At 42.0% G+C, this 19,267-nt stretch overlaps 1 protein-coding gene across 6 annotated transcripts; it reads left to right on the plus strand.

The window, feature by feature from the left end:
• The first annotated feature begins 443 nt into the window (after positions 1-443).
• LOC140064699 (glycogenin-1-like) lies at positions 444-17,351 on the plus strand. 6 transcript variants are annotated; one of them, XM_072111837.1, is made up of 10 exons: positions 444-507; positions 4,120-4,184; positions 6,371-6,512; positions 8,126-8,300; positions 8,450-8,612; positions 9,818-9,944; positions 12,485-12,692; positions 12,968-13,069; positions 14,638-14,748; positions 16,765-17,351. In XM_072111837.1, exons 2-10 carry the CDS (start codon positions 4,178-4,180, stop codon positions 16,924-16,926), a joined length of 1,197 nt encoding a protein of 398 aa, XP_071967938.1. In that variant the 5' UTR covers positions 444-507; positions 4,120-4,177; the 3' UTR covers positions 16,927-17,351. The 6 variants fall into 6 exon arrangements, with proteins under 6 accessions (XP_071967938.1, XP_071967942.1, XP_071967937.1 ...); XM_072111836.1 differs by lacking the exon at positions 444-507 and adding an exon at positions 1,477-1,654; XM_072111838.1 differs by lacking the exon at positions 444-507 and adding an exon at positions 1,477-1,654 and having other exon boundaries at positions 12,968-13,060.
• Positions 17,352-19,267: the final 1,916 nt, after the last annotated feature.

Genomic DNA, 19,267 nt, shown 5'->3' on the forward strand with positions numbered 1-19,267 from the left:
GGCTCACACCAGTATGTCAGTGTGCTTGGTTTACAATCCTTCATCCTGGTGGTAGATTTCCTTTAAGGGACATTTACCACCAGGATGAAGGATTGTAAACCAAGCACACTGACCTACTGGTGTGTGCCCCCTCTGGCAGGGTCTGCTCTTCATATAGCTTCTTGTGTCCTTGTTATAAAGAATAAAAGGTTTTAAAAATGATGCAAATAAGCTCAAGAACGTAACATCGCAAAATGTGAAAAAAGTTCTGCAGACATTTTGGAATGATGTGTAGGAATCCTGTCACTACAGTGTACCCGGCAGTACTGGGCCCCACAGCAACACTTGGAATTCACGTCAGGAACAAGATGTTTTCCCTAAGTCTTTTAGCTCCTCATTATGAGCTACACGTCCTACACTCCGGAAGTCTCCCCGGGGAGCACAATAAGGGACTTGCTGTTTATTACTAGATTTGTAGGTAGCTGCATCCTCTTCAGTACCTATGGCGATGCCTCTTCTTATTTTAAGGTAATATCTTGATGTTCTACGTATTGTATACATCATGTATAGACCGCAATCATTGATTTCATGTGTACATAATTAGTGACTTGTTCAGTTGTTAAAATTGATCTACCATCAAACTGAAGCATCTATTAAAATTATGCTAATGAGCCAAAAGGGCTGTGTGGGTTGTTACCTGAGCCCCTCCATGCTGTACATTCACAGGCTGTTACGTTGTGTAAGATGCTGAAACTTCCTCTGCTGCTGTAAGGTCACATCAGGCAGAGAGCAGGGGGGGGGGGGGGGGGGCTGATACAGTGTGACAGCCTGTGAAGCTGCAGCATTGAGGGATTCTGACAATGCTCCACAGGACCTGACTCATTAGCATAATTTTAAAAGTTCATTTTAGAAGGAATAATCTGTATGAAGTCTTTGCTTTCTGCCTCATAGAGCAGCGCAGGGCCGGTGCCGTAACATGGCGAAATATTCACTGCATCGTGACCCAGCGCAATAGATGTCATTGTGGATCAGTATGTGGCCGCATATCGGTTCCTATTACGTTCGTGTGAATGAGCCCTTAGAGGTGTAGATGGGGGCAGATTTTGTATTTCTGGGACTCCAAGCAAGGTTCAAGGGGTTTCCCCCCATCTATTTATGACATATCGCCTATCATGACAAAGGATATGTCATAAATTTAGTTCAAATCTTTGGAGTAATAAAAACAGCCATGCTTATCTCTCCTATAGAGCTAAATGGAGAATATCAAAATACATACATGTTTTCAGAACTTTGGTCTGAAGAAGACACCATATACAGTGCCGAAACGTGTTACCTAAAGAAAGCAGTTGTTTCATCTCTAGGTTTACCTGCTTGGATGTTTGGAACATTCTTAATAACCTGAAAAATATGAATAAAGATGAATTTGATAGTCCTGAGCCTCGGTGTGTACAGTGCACCCCGCAGTACAGGAGGAGGAGGTGGAGCGCCCCTTTAAATCCGTGTAGAGCAGACTCCCGCCTCCCTGTCCATCTTCCCTGACTACTCCCTCCCTGCGGCTCCAGACCGAGACGTCAGAGCCCCGGGGAGAGCCGTGTGACCGCTGCCGCCCGAGCTGTCACTGTCCCCTCCGTGAGACCTGGCGACAAGGACAGCTGGAGGACTCGGCACTGACAAGGTCTCCGGGATAATGGCGGCGCCTGCACCAGCAGCATGGAGGGGCTGACAGGAGGATGAGGGGCTGCAGCACTGTATAGCATGGACACAGGGCAGGTGTATGGGGGAGGACAAGACTTCATAGTCTACAGCAGGACTGTACAGGACTGTAGGATCATTTATTATATTGCCATAATACACTCAGTGCTATCTGCTGCTGCAATATGACATTTCTTTCAGATCTATAGAATCACTAGTTTTCACTAGTTTATCACTTATCAGTCTAAGTACATGGATAAAACTATACAGTAGGTGGCCCACAATATTTGGGGAATTTAGCAAAACCCTCTTATGACGAAATTTGCCAGGTGGTGCTGAAGTAAGTCCAGGGCGACTCCACAGACACAGACTGAAAGACAAGAAAAGTTAGGTCATTGCTGTTGTATGTTTTTTTTTTCAGGTCTTTATTGTTGATGATCCTTTAGAATAAGCCCCTTGTATAAGATTAGTGGGATCCGAAAAACCCTCTTAAGGGGTCACAGAGCTGTATGCAGTCTTTTATTTCATCCTCCCTGGTCTTAAAGGGAAGCTGTCAGTTCGCTTGGGACCACTAATCCGCCAGCGTGCCTTTATACAGCTGGGTTTAGGGTCCCATATTTAGTTCCATTCTGCCAAAAGGTGTTGTGGGTCCGTAGAGATGGGTCCCTATGACCCTCTAGTGGGGTGTACTGCCCCGGCTTTACCAGACACACAGTACCTAGCAAACATGGAGGATGTTCAGGATCACCGATGTTTTCAGGACTGGTCCCTGATGCTATAAAAACTTAAAGGACATCAACCACCAGGATGAAGGACTGTATGCAAATGAGCCTGACAGGCTTCAGGCTGCAATATAACAAATATGGAGCCTGCAGCTCCTCAGGGTTGTTTGCATACAGTCCTTCATCCTGGTGGCAGATGTCCTTTAAAAACCTGTCACCCTGAAAAAGTGCGCTCGGAGCTGCTTACTAAAGTAAGCAACTCCTGCTGCCAGAACAGACGCAGCAGTGTTATACTGTTAGCGTTATTAGAAACTTCCAATAACGCTAACAAACACTGCTGCGCTGTACACTACAAACATATTCATGAGGGAGCAGTCCAAGGCGCTGCCTCTTCCCCAAACCGCCCTGCTTGCTCCATGGGGCAGCGGTGACCGCCCCCTCATGAATATGCCGGACCACTTTGAGAGTGGTCCAGCGTTAGTACTGTACATGGCAGCGGCGTTAGTTAAAGATATCGGAGGTATCAGATAACGCTAGCAGTGTAACAGTGCGGGGACTGTTGTACCACTATTAGCTGCTAACTTTAGTAAGCAGCTCCTAGTGCACTTTTTCAGGGTGAGAGGTCCTCTTTAAGTAAGAACTTTGTATGGTGCTTCCCATCACCACCAATCCCTCCTCCCTTCTAAAATCAACTTTTACAATTATGCTAATGAGACAGAAGGGTTCTGGGGGTTGTTACCAGAGACCCTCCGTGCTGTAGCATGACAGGCTGTTACACTGTGGAGAAGCACTCTTCCCTCCCACTGCTTGCTGCAGTGAGATTAAATCAGACCAAGGGAGAGGGAAGTGCTGACCAGGAGGAGGGAGAGACTGTGCAACAGCATTTGAAGCTACAGCAAGAAGGGGATCTGGTAATGCCCCCAGAACCCTAACAAAATTTTAAAAGAGTCACAGTGCCTGGATGTATGGGTAAGTGTCCCTGGTTTATCATGATGGATTTTGATGGTAGATTTCCTTTAGGGGAATTTCGAGCAACAAGGCACACACTGTGACCCAGTGCTCAGGCTTACACACCCCCTTTTTAATTTGATAAGCACATTCCTTACCATCAGAGGGATTTACACTGACCTTTAGGGTATAAATGTGCACCCAAGGACTCTATAAGTCTCCTATAAAGAGTCTATAGGGCAAATTGCAGAGGGTACAGCTAAATTAAAGGGGTTTTTACCATGAAGGAAAGTTAGGCCCTATCCATGGGATAAGGTTTAACTTGCTGATCAGTGCTGAGAACCCCGCAGATCGCGAAACTGCTCCTCTGACTAATGCCGCAGACGGCCGCACATGACTGTTCTGTTCCATTAATCTCTATGGAGCTGACGGAAATTGCCGAGCGCTGCGCTCACCGATCTCCGTCAGCTCCATAGAGATTAATGCAGCAGAATGGTCATGCGACAGACCCCTCGTTTTTGTGATCTGTGGAGGTCCCACACCAAGTGTTATGCTGCACCCCAAAAATCCACGGCACCACCCCAGTACAACCGGTTGTCCCCAGTGCAGGCACCTTCAGCCTCCTGTCTCCTCTCACTACCTGTTACTGATTTACAGAAAGGAATTTCATTTATGCATAGAAACACAGAAAACTGTCATGTGACCTTGAGAATAAATATCCTATTAATATTTAACATTTAATTAACCCTTGTCTGACCATTTGTTTTTATTGTTGTAGAAGTTAGATTGATCCCCTGTATGTTCTCCGGTGGATCCATTTCTGCAGATTCCTCGCTATGCCAGGTAAGTGTCCTGTGCTGTAGCTGCGCTGTGTGTCCATGTGGGATGCTTGAGTCCACACGTGTAGATTTTGGCCGCAGGCCCATGGTTATCCTGATTATTCCTGGTGACGCAGCGGTCGGAGCTGCCCTTTATAATATTTGACAAGGATTGCAGTAATGGGGCGGATTTACAAAGACAAATATGCAATTATTCAATTATGCAATTGATACTTTCAGTTTTCTAGATCTCTGCTTGCTGTCATTCTTTAGGAAGCTTCATTGTTTACTTCCTGTGGATAAACACTAATCCCTGGTCATGTGATGTCACACAGATGCAACGCTCGTGATCATGATCAGTGATATAACGAGCCTTGTGCCTTTGTGCCATCACATGACAAGTGAGATATAGCTAGCCGTGCACCTGTGTGACATCACATGACCAGGGATTTAACAAGCCGTGTACCTGTGTGACATCACATGACCAGTGGTATAACAGCCGTGCACCTGTGTGACATCACATGACCAGGGACACATTGCTGTCCACTATTAGTACACATAGAAGCGTTCTACAGAATGACCATGAGGAATTGATGAAGAAAGTACATTGGAAATGTTTGTAACTTTTCATTATACAAACAGTAATGTTTATTTGCTGTAACAGGACAACCCCTTTAACACCTTAAAGGAAACCTACCACTGCTCGCATGATGAAATCATGCGAGCAGACCACCCGGTAGGCTATTTAATACTGATGCCGGCACATACTTTAGTTAGGCTCGGCGTACTTTAGTTTTCCAAAAAAAATTATTAACTTACATATGTAAATAGCACTCCGGTGCTACCCCTACGTCATCTTCGGAAGGACGATGGCTTCCGATGTTTAATTATTGACGCCTCCTTCATTGTAACCGTCCTCCTTCAGGTGCCGAGAGCCGTGACGTCACCAAGCTCTCGGCACCTATCGCGCATGCGCAGATACTAACTCTCGCACACTGGCCGGAGATAGGTGCCGAGAGCTTGGTGACGTCACGGCTCTCGGCACCTGAAGGAGGACGGTTACAATGAACGAGGCGTCAATAATTAAACATCGGAAGCCATCGGCCTTCCGAAGATGACGTAAGGGTAGCACCGGAGGGCTATTTACATATGTAAGTTAATCATTTTTTTAGCAAAACTAAAGTACGCCGAGCCTAACTAAAGTATGTGCCGGCATCAGTATTAAATAGCCTACCCGGTGGTCTGCTTGCATTTCATCATGCGAGCAGTGTAAGGACACGGCCTAAAATGGTCCTGAGAGCACTTTTTTTTGTTTTTTCGCTGCTCTAATTCCAAAAGAAATGACTTCATTTAGTTTTTGCCTGACATGGGTATATGAGGACTTTTTGCAATAAGAGTTGTATTTTCCAAAAGTTAATTTTTATGGTAAAATAGCATAATGATAAAATGTATTAACCCTTTCCTGTGGGGGAACAGAATAAAATGACACTTGTTGTTTATTAAAACGTTTACATTTATGCATAAAAAAAAACATAAGTACCGTATTTTTCAGACTATAAGGCTCACAAAAAATCCTTTGATTTTCTCAGAAATCAAAGGTGCGCCTTATAGTCCAGTGCGTCTTATATATGAACCTTACTTACAGACAACAGCTGCCTTGAACTGTGCACAGGTCTGCCACCTGCTGGTCATTCATCCTTATAATCAGGTGCGCCTTATATATGAACCTAGACGTTTTAGCAGGCATTTAGTGATGTTGCGCCTTATAATCTGGTGCTCCTTATTGTCTGAAAAATACGGTAAATGATTCTGTAGAATAGTACAATTAAAGAGATACATGGACAGGTTTATCTATAACTTTTTGTTTCTCAATCAGAAGAGCCTTATTAGGGCTTGTTTATTGCAGGATAAGATATTATTTCTATTGATACTATTTTGGGGTACATCCATCTTTTTGATTGCTTTTTATAAAATTTTGAAATAGTGTTTTTCATTTTTATACCCTTCTCAATACAGTTATAATAACTTAATAACTGCTTAGCCAAGGTCAGTATTGTCATGGCAAAACCCATTTAGCAGGAGGGTTATTATTGTTTTTTTTTGCACATTATATAGTTACTTGGGTAAAATAGTTACTAGTAAAAGGGGGAATTATTGGTGTGTTTTTGTTATTATTTTTTATTATTATTATTTGATGTGTTTATGTATCAGTCACAGACCAAGCATTTGTGACCCTTTGCACAAATGACATCTACTCTCAAGGTGCTTTGGTTTTGGGGAAATCTTTGAGGAATCATGAGACATCCCGTAAGCTGGTGGTAATGATAACTTCTCAAGTCTCCGGTCGTATGAGGTAAGACCAGGCCGAGGGCTGCTTCTAGATTTTTCTGTCCATAGGGAAATAAAGAAAAACCTTTTCCAGAATGGGGAAAGGAAAACTTTGCCACTATTGCTATCCTAAAAAAAGGCAGCTTCCTATAGGTTAGTTGCTGACTTTTATGAAGCCTTGAGACATGATTTTGGATAAAAGCCAAACCAATAAATGTCTTCCAGAAGCAAAAGACACCCATTTAATCTCCTCTTTTTGGAAAAGTTGCATCCTGCAAGTTAGACATTGATATATAAGTAGCTGCCTTCTTTAAGTTGACAGATTTCCTTTCCACGCCTTGAAAATTTATCTGCATATACTTTTCCCTGAATTATCAGCAGAATATGAATGACCTTAAGACACTGGGGCACATTTACTTACCCCTTCCAGAGGAGTTCACCGAAAGTGCATTGTCTGATGATAATGCACTGTGCCGCGATTCACTAAGATCGTGCGCCTGATATCCTGCATGTGTCGCTTCCCCGCTCAGGTCTTCTTCTTCTTCCAGGTGCATGTAAGTGATTGGGCTTGCGACACAATTTGAAAGTTACTTCCCGCTCCCACATTCAGTCCAAATTAGTCAGACCGTCGGCACCCCCCTCCCCCCCCCCCAATTTGCGTTGAATGAAAGTCAGCGCAGCTCCCCAAAAAATTGATTGTGTGCGCCGAAATAAATCCCAGCGCAGACACCTGTCAAATACCTGTCTAAGAAAAAGGCGAACAGTCCGTCAAAAGTGAGCAGCGTGACCCTTTGTAAATGAGAATGTTTGTAGAAGCAGTCTCCTTAAAATGGCTGTACCAAATATTTAGGTATAAAATTTACCGCTGAGGCTTCAACTGCGGGATCTTTCCAATAACACAGAACAGGATCCCCAGCAATCCTAAAATTGGGGATCTTCTCTTACTCATGCATAGAGCGGCTGGATAAGCTTGTGTTCTACCACTTCATTCAATGATATTGCTGTGCACAGCACTCGGGTATCTCTAGTGCTCTTATAGACAGTTAATGAGAGTACCAGAGATAGCCGAGCACTGCTCAGCAATTTCTCACACTACCATACAGTTGCATGGAAACATGCTTGTCCTGCTGCTCCACCCTTAAGTGAAAACTGGAACCCAGTTCTTTGGATTGCTGGAGGTCCTGTTTTTGTGATGTGTGGGATCCCAGCAGTTAGATCTTATCCAAACAGCATGTTATCACCTATTCTGTGGATAAGGGATAACTTATATAATTGGTACAATCCCTTTAAGGAAATATATATCCCTTCCTGACCCATCTCCATACAAAGGAATACATTAAGTACCTTAAAAATCTACAGAAATCTACCATCATAATCAAGCATAGATAAACCAGGCACACATACTGATGGACCTCGGCATTGTGACTGTTCTAATCTTCTTATCCATGGCCTCCTTCCTTCGAAAATCAACTTTTAAAATTATGCTTATGAGCCAGAAGGGCACTGGGGGTGTTACCCGAGCCCTTCCATGCTATAGCTTCAAAGTCTATTACCCACTGTGTGCAAAAAGGTGGAAGGTGCAAAAACTACAGTGCTCTGAAGTCACTGCTCAGCTTCTATTTACTTTTCTATTTTAAGGGCTGTTCTTGGTAAAGTTTTTGATGAAGTTTTGGAGGTGGATATTCTGGACAGTGCAGATCTGGTGCGGTTGTCCTTACTGAAACGTCCAGAACTTGGAGTGACCTTCACCAAAATCCAGTGCTGGACCCTCACGCAGTACACAAAGTGTGTGTACATGGACGCGGACACAATAGTAAGTATACTTTACTGATCTATATCTTATGCCTAACATTCCAAGGTTGCGGTAAAGTTTTAGGTGAAATTCTTACCTGTATATGAATGAATACTTGCCTATGGGAGACTTTTAGGAAAATGTATGAGATTATTCCTTTTCTGTAACAGCCTCTCCGTAACATCGATGAATTGTTTGATCGAGAAGAATTTTCAGCCGCTCCCGATTCCGGTTGGCCGGACTGTTTTAACAGTGGGGTGTTTGTCTTCAGACCTTCACTGGACACCTTCAGACGTCTTCTACAGTATGCAGAAGACAATGGCAGCTTTGATGGTAAGGTTTTATCTCATTTAGTGCTATCTTACTGAATACAGTCAGTCCCCTACTTAAGAACACCCAACTTACATACGACCCCTAGTTACAAACGGACCTCTGGATGTTGGTAATTTACTGTACTTTAGTCCTAGGCTACAATAATGAGCTGTAACAGTTATCACATGTGTCTGTAATGAAGCTTTATTATTAATCCTGGTTCTTATGACAACACAACATTTTAAAAATCCATTTGTCACAGAGACCAAAAAACAATTTGACTGGGGTTGCAATTATAAAACATACAGTTCCGACTTACATACAAATTCAACTGAAGAACGCAGAACCTATCCTGTATGTAACCCGGGGACTGCCTGTACCCTATTATCTCTAGTCAAAACCTTTGGAAATATACTTTTACGTCATGTTCAAAACCAGTTTGTAGTAAAAGTAGGTGCTGTCCAATCTATCCACAATTATGCTTGATTCAAATGTATATGAGGGTGCCCATATACATCCAGATTTGTGCCAATTGCTGATATGCATCTGTACTTGCTTTGAAACAATGATTTCCATAATTGACGGGAGTCAACCAGCCATTTAGACCATACAAAGCTTTGGGTATTGTCCCTGGACATCTGTGTAATTATACTTTTGTGTGTGTTGTTAGTAGCAACAGGACTGTGAAAGTGGGGTCCGTCCATTTATATTCCATGATTGTTGCTGGAATTGAAGCACTCCTGTTTAAGATCTTACAGCACAGATACAGGCTTGGGAGGAGTTTGAATGCAGAGATCAAAGAACACAGCCGTTTGAGGAGACTATTCCAGTGTTCCAGGTCCAGCTACAATCGGGGAATACATATTTCACAGTCCTGCTGCTACTGACAATAAATACAAAATCTGGTTACCCAGAGCCAGTATGTAATGTCTTCAGCTTTGTGTGGTCAAAGTTGCTGGTAAACTCCCTTTTGAACAGCACATCATATTTCGGCCTGACTGTGACTTGTATGAACAGAAAAAACTGTGTCGTCGTAAGTTATGCTGATTTGAGCAACAAAAAAGCTTCCCTGGTTATACTGTATAGAACTAGAATTTTGCTGTTCTGTTCAGAGGAGCTGTGGTTAGAACAGAAAATGAGGCTTACACAGATTGTAGACGTGTCAAAGGGCTGTTTGGCTCCTAAGCCTTTTTTATTTTTATATGTTTTTTTATTATTTTTTGCAGGTGGTGACCAGGGTCTACTAAACAGTTTCTTTAGTAATTGGGCAACAGCAGACATCAGCAAACATTTGCCTTTCATCTATAACTTGAGCATAAGTTCTGTTTACACCTACATACCAGCTTTTAAACAGTAAGTAATAATAATAATTCCTTTATTTATATAGCGCACACAGATTACACAGCGCTGCACAGAACTTGTCATATCAGTCCCTGTCCCCAATGTGGCTCACAATCTAATCAACCTACCAATATGTTTTGGAGTGTAGGAGGAAACCGGAGGACCTGGCAAACACGGAGAGAACTTACTAAGGCTATATTCACACTGCCGTTGCCCGCCCGTACCGTACCGTAGCGGGCAACGGCAGTGTACGGGGAGAGGAGGAGGAGGTGAGCGCAGCCCCTCTCCATAGCAACCTATGGCGCACGGCGCCGTATTACGGGAAAAGATAGGACAGGTCCTATCTTTTTCCCGGGTACGGAACGGTACGGTGCCGCACGTGTGCGGCACCGTACCGCTCCCGTGGGGTGCCGTGCGCCCATAGAAGTGTATGGGGGACGTATATCGGCCGTATATACGTCGGCCGTATATACGTCCCCCATACGTTAGTGTGAATGTAGCCTAACTCTTTGCAGATACATGTCATCTAACCAAATGTAACTTGGGCGAGGGTTGTCACCTGTAGCTGAGTGTCATCTTGCACTACTTGTGGTAACATCTCCATGTGCGCCAAGAAAGTTTCCTGCATTAAATTACATTTAATATACACTCACCGGCCACTTTATTAGGTACACTATGCTAGTAACGGGTTGGACCCCCTTTTGCCTTCAGAACTGCCTCAATTCTTCGTGGCATAGATACAACAAGGTGCTGGAAGCATTCCTCAGAGATTTTGGTCCATATTGACATGATGGCATCACACAGTTGCCGCAGATTTGACGGCTGCACATCCATGATGCGAATCTCCCGTTCCACCACATCCCAAAGATGCTCTATTGGATTGAGATCTGGTGACTGTGGAGGCCATTTGAGTGCAGTGACCTCATTGTCATGTTCAAGAAACCAGTCTGAGATGATTCCAGCTTTATGACATGGCGCATTATCCTGCTGAAAGTAGCCATCAGATGTTACAGGGTACATTGTGGTCATAAAGGGATGGACATGGTCAGCAACAATACTCAGGTAGCCTGTGGCGTTGCAACGATGCTCAATTGGTACCAAGGGGCCCAAAGAGTGCCAAGAAAATATTCCCCACACCATGACACCACCACCACCAGCCTGAACTGTTGATACAAGGCAGGATGGATCCATGCTTTCATGTTGTTGACGCCAAATTTTGACCCTACCATCCGAATGTCGCATCAGATATCGAGACTCATCAGACCAGGCAACGTTTTTCCAATCTTCTACTGTCCAATTTCGATGAGCTTGTGCAAATTGTAGCCTCAGTTTCCTGTTCTTAGCTGAAAGGAGTGGCACCCGGTGTGGTCTTCTGCTGCTGTAGCCCATCTGCCTCAAAGTTGGAGGTACTGTGCGTTCAGAGATGCTCTTCTGCCTACCTTGGTTTTAACGGGTGGCGATTTGAGTCACTGTTGCCTTTCTATCAGTTCGAACCAGTCTGCCCATTCTCCTCTGACCTCTGGCATCAACAAGGCATTTCCGCCCACAGAACTGCCGCTCACTGGATGTTTTTTCTTTTTCGGACCATTCTATGTAAACCCTAGAGATGGTTGTGCGTGAAAATCCCAGTAGATCAGCAGTTTCTGAAATCCTCAGACCAGCCCTTCTGGCACCAACCATGCCACGTTCAAAGGCACTCAAATCACCTTTCTTCCCCATACTGATGCTCGGTTTGAACTGCAGGAGACTGTCTTGACCATGTCTACATGCCTAAATGCACTGAGTTGCCGCCATGTGATTGGCTGATTAGAAATTAAGTGTTAACGAGCAGTTGGACAGGTGTACCTAATAAAGTGGCCGGTGAGTGTATATAATACTGCAACAGGAAGAAACCATTCACCTCTGCTACATTGCACAGGACTGGATTTAGAAGGAGGGGTGCAGAGATATCTAATGTTACATGATCACAATGTATGTTGGAAGTGATTGTGTTGTTCCTGTCTTTAAGTATATTTAATTATACTTTTTATCAAAAATTAAATGTTATTATATCAGATATATAAAATGTCCAGTTAAGGGCTCAAACACTCAGTCAGAGTCGGTCTGTGAGTCTCTGCTTCCCCACAAAAGAAGCAACAAACTGTATTCATGATTACAACGGGGAAGAAGGGATTCCTTGCATCATATATCAATATGATGCCTGAAGTCACATCCCGGCAGTATGATCAGTCCATTAACAGAACACTGATATTGATAGCTGGAGAAGGGGAGGGGTAAGGAGCGCTCACCATGTGAAAGAGCCCTTATATATGACAAGTGCCCCTCTCTTTCCCCTCTTAACTTAATTGATTTACCTTATTCCTTTTTTAATCCACACTGGACCCCTGTAGCCTAGATCAGAGGGGTTGTCACAGAGGTCATAGGACACTACCCTAAAGAAACGCTCTGCACATTTTTGGATTAATATTGAAATAAAATGTAATAAAGAATGTAAACAAAATACAAGAATCAACAGAAATGAACATTGACAGTAAATATTACATCAATTACAGGTTTGGGTCAGAGGCGAAGGTGGTTCATTTTATAGGTACCCCGAAGCCCTGGAATTGTAAATATAACCCACAATCCAAGTGGGTTGTAGAGGAGGAAGCACTAAATGGAGAGCAACACCAGTTATTCCTTGTGCACTGGTGGGAGACGTACATTTCTGACATTCTGCCTTTATTAACAGAGCAAGAGGAGTTTGATGGCACAGATAAGGTAAGTCCAGCAGCGGATTTTGGCTTTGTGCAGAACATACATTTTTAAAGGGGTTGTCCCACAATCTGAGCGATGGAGGTCTGACTGCCACAGTTGGGGCCCTATTGCTGGGACATCCCCTTTAAGCACCAGTGTTGTGGTCTTATTTTTGTGTGACTAGTTGTACTTTATAGTCACATATTTACTCCTTTGTAAGCATTTGAAAGATGCCTAAAAGTGACTTGTCTAAAATTGTACGACATTTTTCAACAACTGACAATTTTTGTTTTTTACAGCATCAATTTGGAAGAATTGAACTTCAGATGAAAAGTGAGAATCCGTCTTCTGACTGCTCCAAGGAAGCTCAGCCTGATAATCCTGGGCACTCAGTAAGTTCTGTAAGTTCTTACTTAGGTCTAAAAAGAATTCTCCAAGAATTTAGGTGCTTATTGTGTGTTCTTCCTCAGCACGCCCTCTTGTTCCAATGTAATAATAATATTTATCACAGATCAGTGATCTTATAGTGAGTTGTTCCAATATATAATACCAGCAATAAGAACTTATTTATATTTACAAATCATTATTAAACAGCAGCATAAAAAGTGGGGGTTCCAAAGCCAAATCCCCGGGGTACTTCAAATTCTCTTGTAATGAGAATTACAGAATCGCCTGGTCCCGCACTCCTTTGACTTAAGGGGGCTTGGGGCTTGGATACCCCTGTTCCGTGGGGTCCCAGCAGGAAAAGTGGTTCCCTTCACATCTGCTTTAATGTATTCTCCAAGTATTAATGATTAATGTACAGTAATGACCTCTATGCACGGTAGTCGCAGGATTGAATCTGACAGTGTGTAGATCTTCTGCAGGGTGCACACCTCATCATACCATTATATTGGAGGATTCTGTGTGTACAGTCCGCAATAAGTTTGAGAAAACTGAATCTGCTTCTAGCTGTCCTCCTATAAAGATGCATGTGGATGCTGCACTTCTCTTAAGAGCAACGAGGAGGTAACACACCCATCATCCCCTGTCTTGTTAAAGGAAATCTATTTTCAGAATCAGGTATGGATAAACCAGAGACACTTGATCATAGATCCAGGCACCAAGATTGTGATGATCTTCGTATATTTGTTATGCCTGGCCTTCTTTCTTCTAAAATCAACCTATATAATTATTCTAATGAGCCTGAAGGGCTCTGGGGAGCATACCAGAGCCTCTATGTGCTGTAGCTTCACAGGCTGTTACACTGCCCTTCCCTTATGTAATCTCACTGCGGCAGAGGAAGTTTCAGTACAAAGTTGGAGGGGATGGGCTCCCTGCAAACTGTAACAGCCTTTAAATCTACATCACAATGGGGCTCTGTTAACACCTCAGGATGCACTTTAGGATGTCATTAGCATAATTTTAAAAGAAGAAAAGAGGCCATGGATAGCAAATATAAGAAGATTACCACAGTCACAGTGCCTGGATCTATGAGTAAGTGTCCCTGGTTTATCCATGTTTGCTTTTGATGATAGATTTCCTTTAAATGTCCTTGGGAGGTAGTTGTCTGTTGCAAGATCTAGAATCATGACCGTGGACTGGGGAAGATATTTGGATTACATGCGTTCTTGGGATGCGGATCCTTTGTTTGCGGCCATTGCTTCATGTACATGTGCGGTCCACTCACACAGTGAGAATCGTAAAGAGCCTCAAACACAGGAATAGGACATGCTCTAAAATGTGCTCACTCATGGATACCGACTCTAGGGGCCCGTACATATCCACCACCCTGGACCTCCAGCAGATTACATGTGCTCTAGTTCTGGTACTGGTTCTGCTCCTCCAGCAGTGATGAAGGTGAGCTTGTCAGCCTGTGCATCCTATGCTGCTCCCTGTCCTCTCAGACCATCCCTTTAATGTGGTGTATGTTATACATGTACAGATAACATGGAGTAAAGGGTTATGCCTCTAACTGATGTCTTTCCAGCAACCCAGTAGTAGCTCTGGGCAGCCGCCACTTGATGACAGTCTTCAAGGACAAGACCTTCTCCCCTCCCAACTCAGCCCTCAGCCTGTAACTGAAGACTCCTTCCACATGGTATTTCCATCGGCTCTCCTCCATCATCACCTGCTTCTTCTGCGCTCTTCCTATCTACATATCTTTCATTTCCTTTTGCTTCCCAATGACGTTTCTTTTCGTGTAATCAGGCGGCTTTGTGTAATGTTCTACTGTCGGCAGTAACACCATGGAATAAAATCTTATCTTATGTTATGACGGACAGCTGGGATATGAAGCGATGGAGTGATGTTATGGTGTAGTCATATACTTCAGTGACTACAACCAAAAAAAAAAAAAGTAAAAACACACAAGAAACCAATTGTTTGCGGTTATATATTACATTTTCAGGTTCTCTTTTTTCCTGTATACCAATGTGGTACATATCTGTATTTTATTTTTGGTGTTATTGCATGCTTTTATAGCTGTTCAAGGGGTGTATACTTTTAGATATTATCAATCACCAAAACTACTACAAGATTATAATCTTCTTACTCCAACCATAATCTGGAAACCTCTTCCCTGTGATTGGCCAACATACCGCCTGACATGCACACAATGGGTTAATGGACATGGACCTTCAGTTCCAAAACTATAATACCCTTTTATTTTTATTTATTTGAATTTTGAATCAGTGAATTTTCATGTTGCTGAATACCAATCAATATGGATCAATGATATCATATGATTGTTAGCAGTGTTATTGTATTCTTGTTACATCACCAAGTATCACCCATCCCCTTAAACAAAAACAGAGAACCTGTTGCCAGATTTGACCCCATTAAACTACCAGTCACCTCAGGTCGGGGATGAAATGTCCTTTCTAGAAGTCCTTATGTGAAATCCTATCCTTCTACCTATAAAAGAGTCACCTCCAAAGTCATGTGAAAATGATGAGAAGAGTCCATTTAGATTAGTCAATTTAAAGGAAACCTACCATTTGATTTGATGCATTATGAAGCAAACATACTTTGAGAATGCTGTAGCTACCCTGATGCAGAAACATGTTTTATTTAATCCTTGAACCAAGTGTTTTTTTTTTGTTCAAAAAACAATTATAAAATTCTGTGCATAAAAAGCTGCCTGAACTGTCCAGACAGGACTAATCAACCTGAGCTGGATGATACACAGCAGCTGGGGAATGGTGCAGCGATTTATTACTTCTGCCTGTCAAGGACAACACAGTGATTACATCATTCTCTGGAGCAGTGCATAATTAGGGTAGGAGGTGGCACAGTGCCTCATTAGCATAATTTTAGGATTGTTTTTTCTGAAAAACCACTCAGATCAGGGATTAAACAAGATATGTTTCTGCATCAGTGTAGCTACAGCATTCTTAAGGTATGTTTGATTCATAATGCATAAAAATAAATGGTAGATTTCATTTAAGGGCCACAGGGAGAAATGTAATTTCAGAGGACTTTATCTTTATTTTATAGCACCTAAAACAAAAGAAAAGAATCTCTTCTTTCAGATCGTATCAGATTTGTGGTTTTGTGATCTACTGAACCAAGATATAGATGGGATATTTGGATTTTTATGCATTTCCAACTAGGTCTTTAGCTGCCCATATCTCTGGTTCTGTAGATCAATCCTAATATCAAAATTCTTATCTTTAATGTGACACCAAATCATGTTTCATGTTACGGCAGAACCAAAGGTAGAGGTGTTTCAAGTGACTCTCCCCCCTGCAGCCTCCAGGCAAAATATGACTCTTCTCTGCTCATTTTCACAAGACTTTGGAGGAGATTTTTTGGGGTAACTGGGAGAGATTTTACATACTAGATTCTAGAAAAGACATTTCATACCCTCCCTAAGGGTCAAGTTGTTTAATGGGGTAAAACCTGGTGATAAGTTCCCTTTAAATGTAATACAGCAGTCCCCCACCTTGTATAGAAAGCAGCATGAAGTCATTTCTCTACAGCATCCACACGCCATACATGTTTGGCCCATGAATTAAGAAATGAATTAAGCCTGGAGATAATTTCTCTATAACATCCTCTCCATATTAATGTGCAATTCAATCTAAAAATACTGATTATTGATTGTATTATTCAGGCTCATCTCTCCAAGTCTGTTTCGGAATTATCCATCCAGGAAGCCGAGGAAGCGCTGAAAATGGAGGAAGAGCGCAGGAAATGGGAAGAAGGCCACATCGATTACATGGGGAAGTATTCCTTTGATAATATCCAGAAGAAGCTTGATCGTTTTTTACAATAATTTCTCTTCCATGATCTCTTTATGGGTGCTGAGTGCGATAACTTTTTTTTTCCGTTATTTATTGTGCAGTGGCAGAATGATGCTTGGATTTACTTACATTACTTTCCTTTTTTTGCCAAATATATTGGAAAAGAAATGATGATTATGTGTTGGGCTTTCATTCAGTTCTTTCTGTTGTTCAGTCCATTACATGTGATATTGAAGTCCAAAAATGCAGTTTTTTGGAACATACAGGCAGTCCCCGGGTTACATACAAGAAAGGTTCCATTGGTTTGTTCTTAACTTGAATTTGTATGTAAGTTGAAACTGTATATTTTATAATTGTAAATCCAGGCAAAAAAAAATTGGCCCCAGTGACAATTGGAGTTTCAAATTTTTTTGCTGTCATTGGACCAAGGATTATCAATAAAACTTAATTATAGACACCTTACAGCTGATTATTACAGTCTGGGACATCAGAGGAAAGCATCTATATCAGCATCTATATCAAATCAACTATATCAGAGTAAAGCATCCAGAGAGCTTCACTAAAGGTCACAGTGGGCAGAGGGGTCCGTCTTTAACTGGGGGTCGTCTGTAAGTTGGGTGTCCTTAAGTAGGGGACCACCTGTATTTCTAGATAAAAGTCACTTTTTTTCTTCACATACAGTTTTAGTGGTTCAATCACTGCCAGACACAACTTGGCCCCAGAACTGATTTTAGTTCACCTTCTGCAAAACTGAGTTCTGATTTGCATATAGTATTATGAGAAATAGGAATGAAAAAGTGTCATTTGTCATCACTGTAACACAATACATGGACAATGATGGTGCGGCACCTGGTACCAATTTTCTTCAGTTGTCTTACTAATGTAAGTTGTCCCATAGTCACAGGATAGGGGATAAGTGACAGATTTCTGGGATCCTTTGGACCCCCCAGAGATCTACAAGTCATGTGGATAAGGATTAGGCTGCCCCTTTAAAACATAACTAAACAAAATTGCAGAAATCTATAGTAAAATCCCTCTGTCTTTCTTACTTATTTCGGCACTTTGTGTTAATCATTTTTCTGCCCTGTATCCACAGACAGCAGAGAGATAAAGGAGTCTGATAAAGCATCTAATTACTTAAAGGGAGTTCACCTTCTCTAACACAGATTATAATCTGCTGGCAGCATGTTGTATAGAAATGCAATATGATTTTTAAAAAAACACCATTATTATTTCTGTCAATTATGAATTTTTGAGAAATTCCTAATTTTTATTTGTATGCTAATTAGGCAGTTGGTGCACCCAGAGCGCTCCTAATATTGTCTAGACCACTATCCTCTCCAAAAGATACACAGGAGCTTTGTCTTGTGAGAAGCAAAGAGCACCAGTGAAAAAAGGAAATACTGCCTCATTAGCATACAGATTAAACTGGGAATATCTTGTAAATGGCCTAATGGACAAAAGTAGTAAATGTATATTGAAAATCACATGAGATCTCTCTACAAACAGATTATAATGCATGTTGCCTGCTGTTGTTCAGTCCCTGGATAGTCTTATCTCCTTACAAAGGATATGGAAATAGTTGATTTATAAGCCTAATCTCTTAGCAGATACACTGCTCACTATAGGAGAAAGAAGCAAAGGAATGGGCACAGAGAAGCTGCTTTACTTACTGATGTACATTACAAAGTTTACTGTTATCACCCGCTCTGGTTATTCCTGAAATAAATAAAAAATATTAGGGTAGGGTGAATATCAAGCATAATCTTTTATTTCCATAAATTATATGTCTCAGACTTTCATGTACCAGTCAGAACTCGCCTGTGTGTTTAGAGGAACTCTAGATTTCTGACACAACATGGAGAACTTTATTTGAGGATGAACATAGTTATAGGTAAAAGCACAGACAATAAACAATCCAATTTTTCAAATCCCCAAAAGTTCCTCCACGATACAAACATAAGAAAATAATACAAGTCACTTACACACAGAAATAAACATCTCTTTACATTTACATATGTGGCACATCCAGTCTTGATTATAAGACTTCTATGCTATGATGATTAAGAATGGGGAAGAACTTACATATCATTTTCATAATTGTAAATAATTTTAAGAAAATTTCTTCTATTTACAGTAAATTACAACATTTTGGTTCACATTTACAATATTTCAGTGAATACGTGTGCAGAGGCCATGGTTTAGCCGCACAAACTGCGCCCAGCTCATGGCCCCGTAGCCTTCTACAGGGGCGTAACTACAGAGGTTGCAGCCTTAGCAGCTGCTATGGGGCCCGCAGTGTCAGGGGGCCCTATCATCCGAAAAAATGAAAGAGCTTCACCATTATATACAGTGCATATGGTACTGTATGTA

This window comes from Engystomops pustulosus, chromosome 6, assembly GCF_040894005.1.
Source record: "Engystomops pustulosus chromosome 6, aEngPut4.maternal, whole genome shotgun sequence".
Lineage (NCBI taxonomy): Eukaryota > Metazoa > Chordata > Amphibia > Anura > Leptodactylidae > Engystomops > Engystomops pustulosus.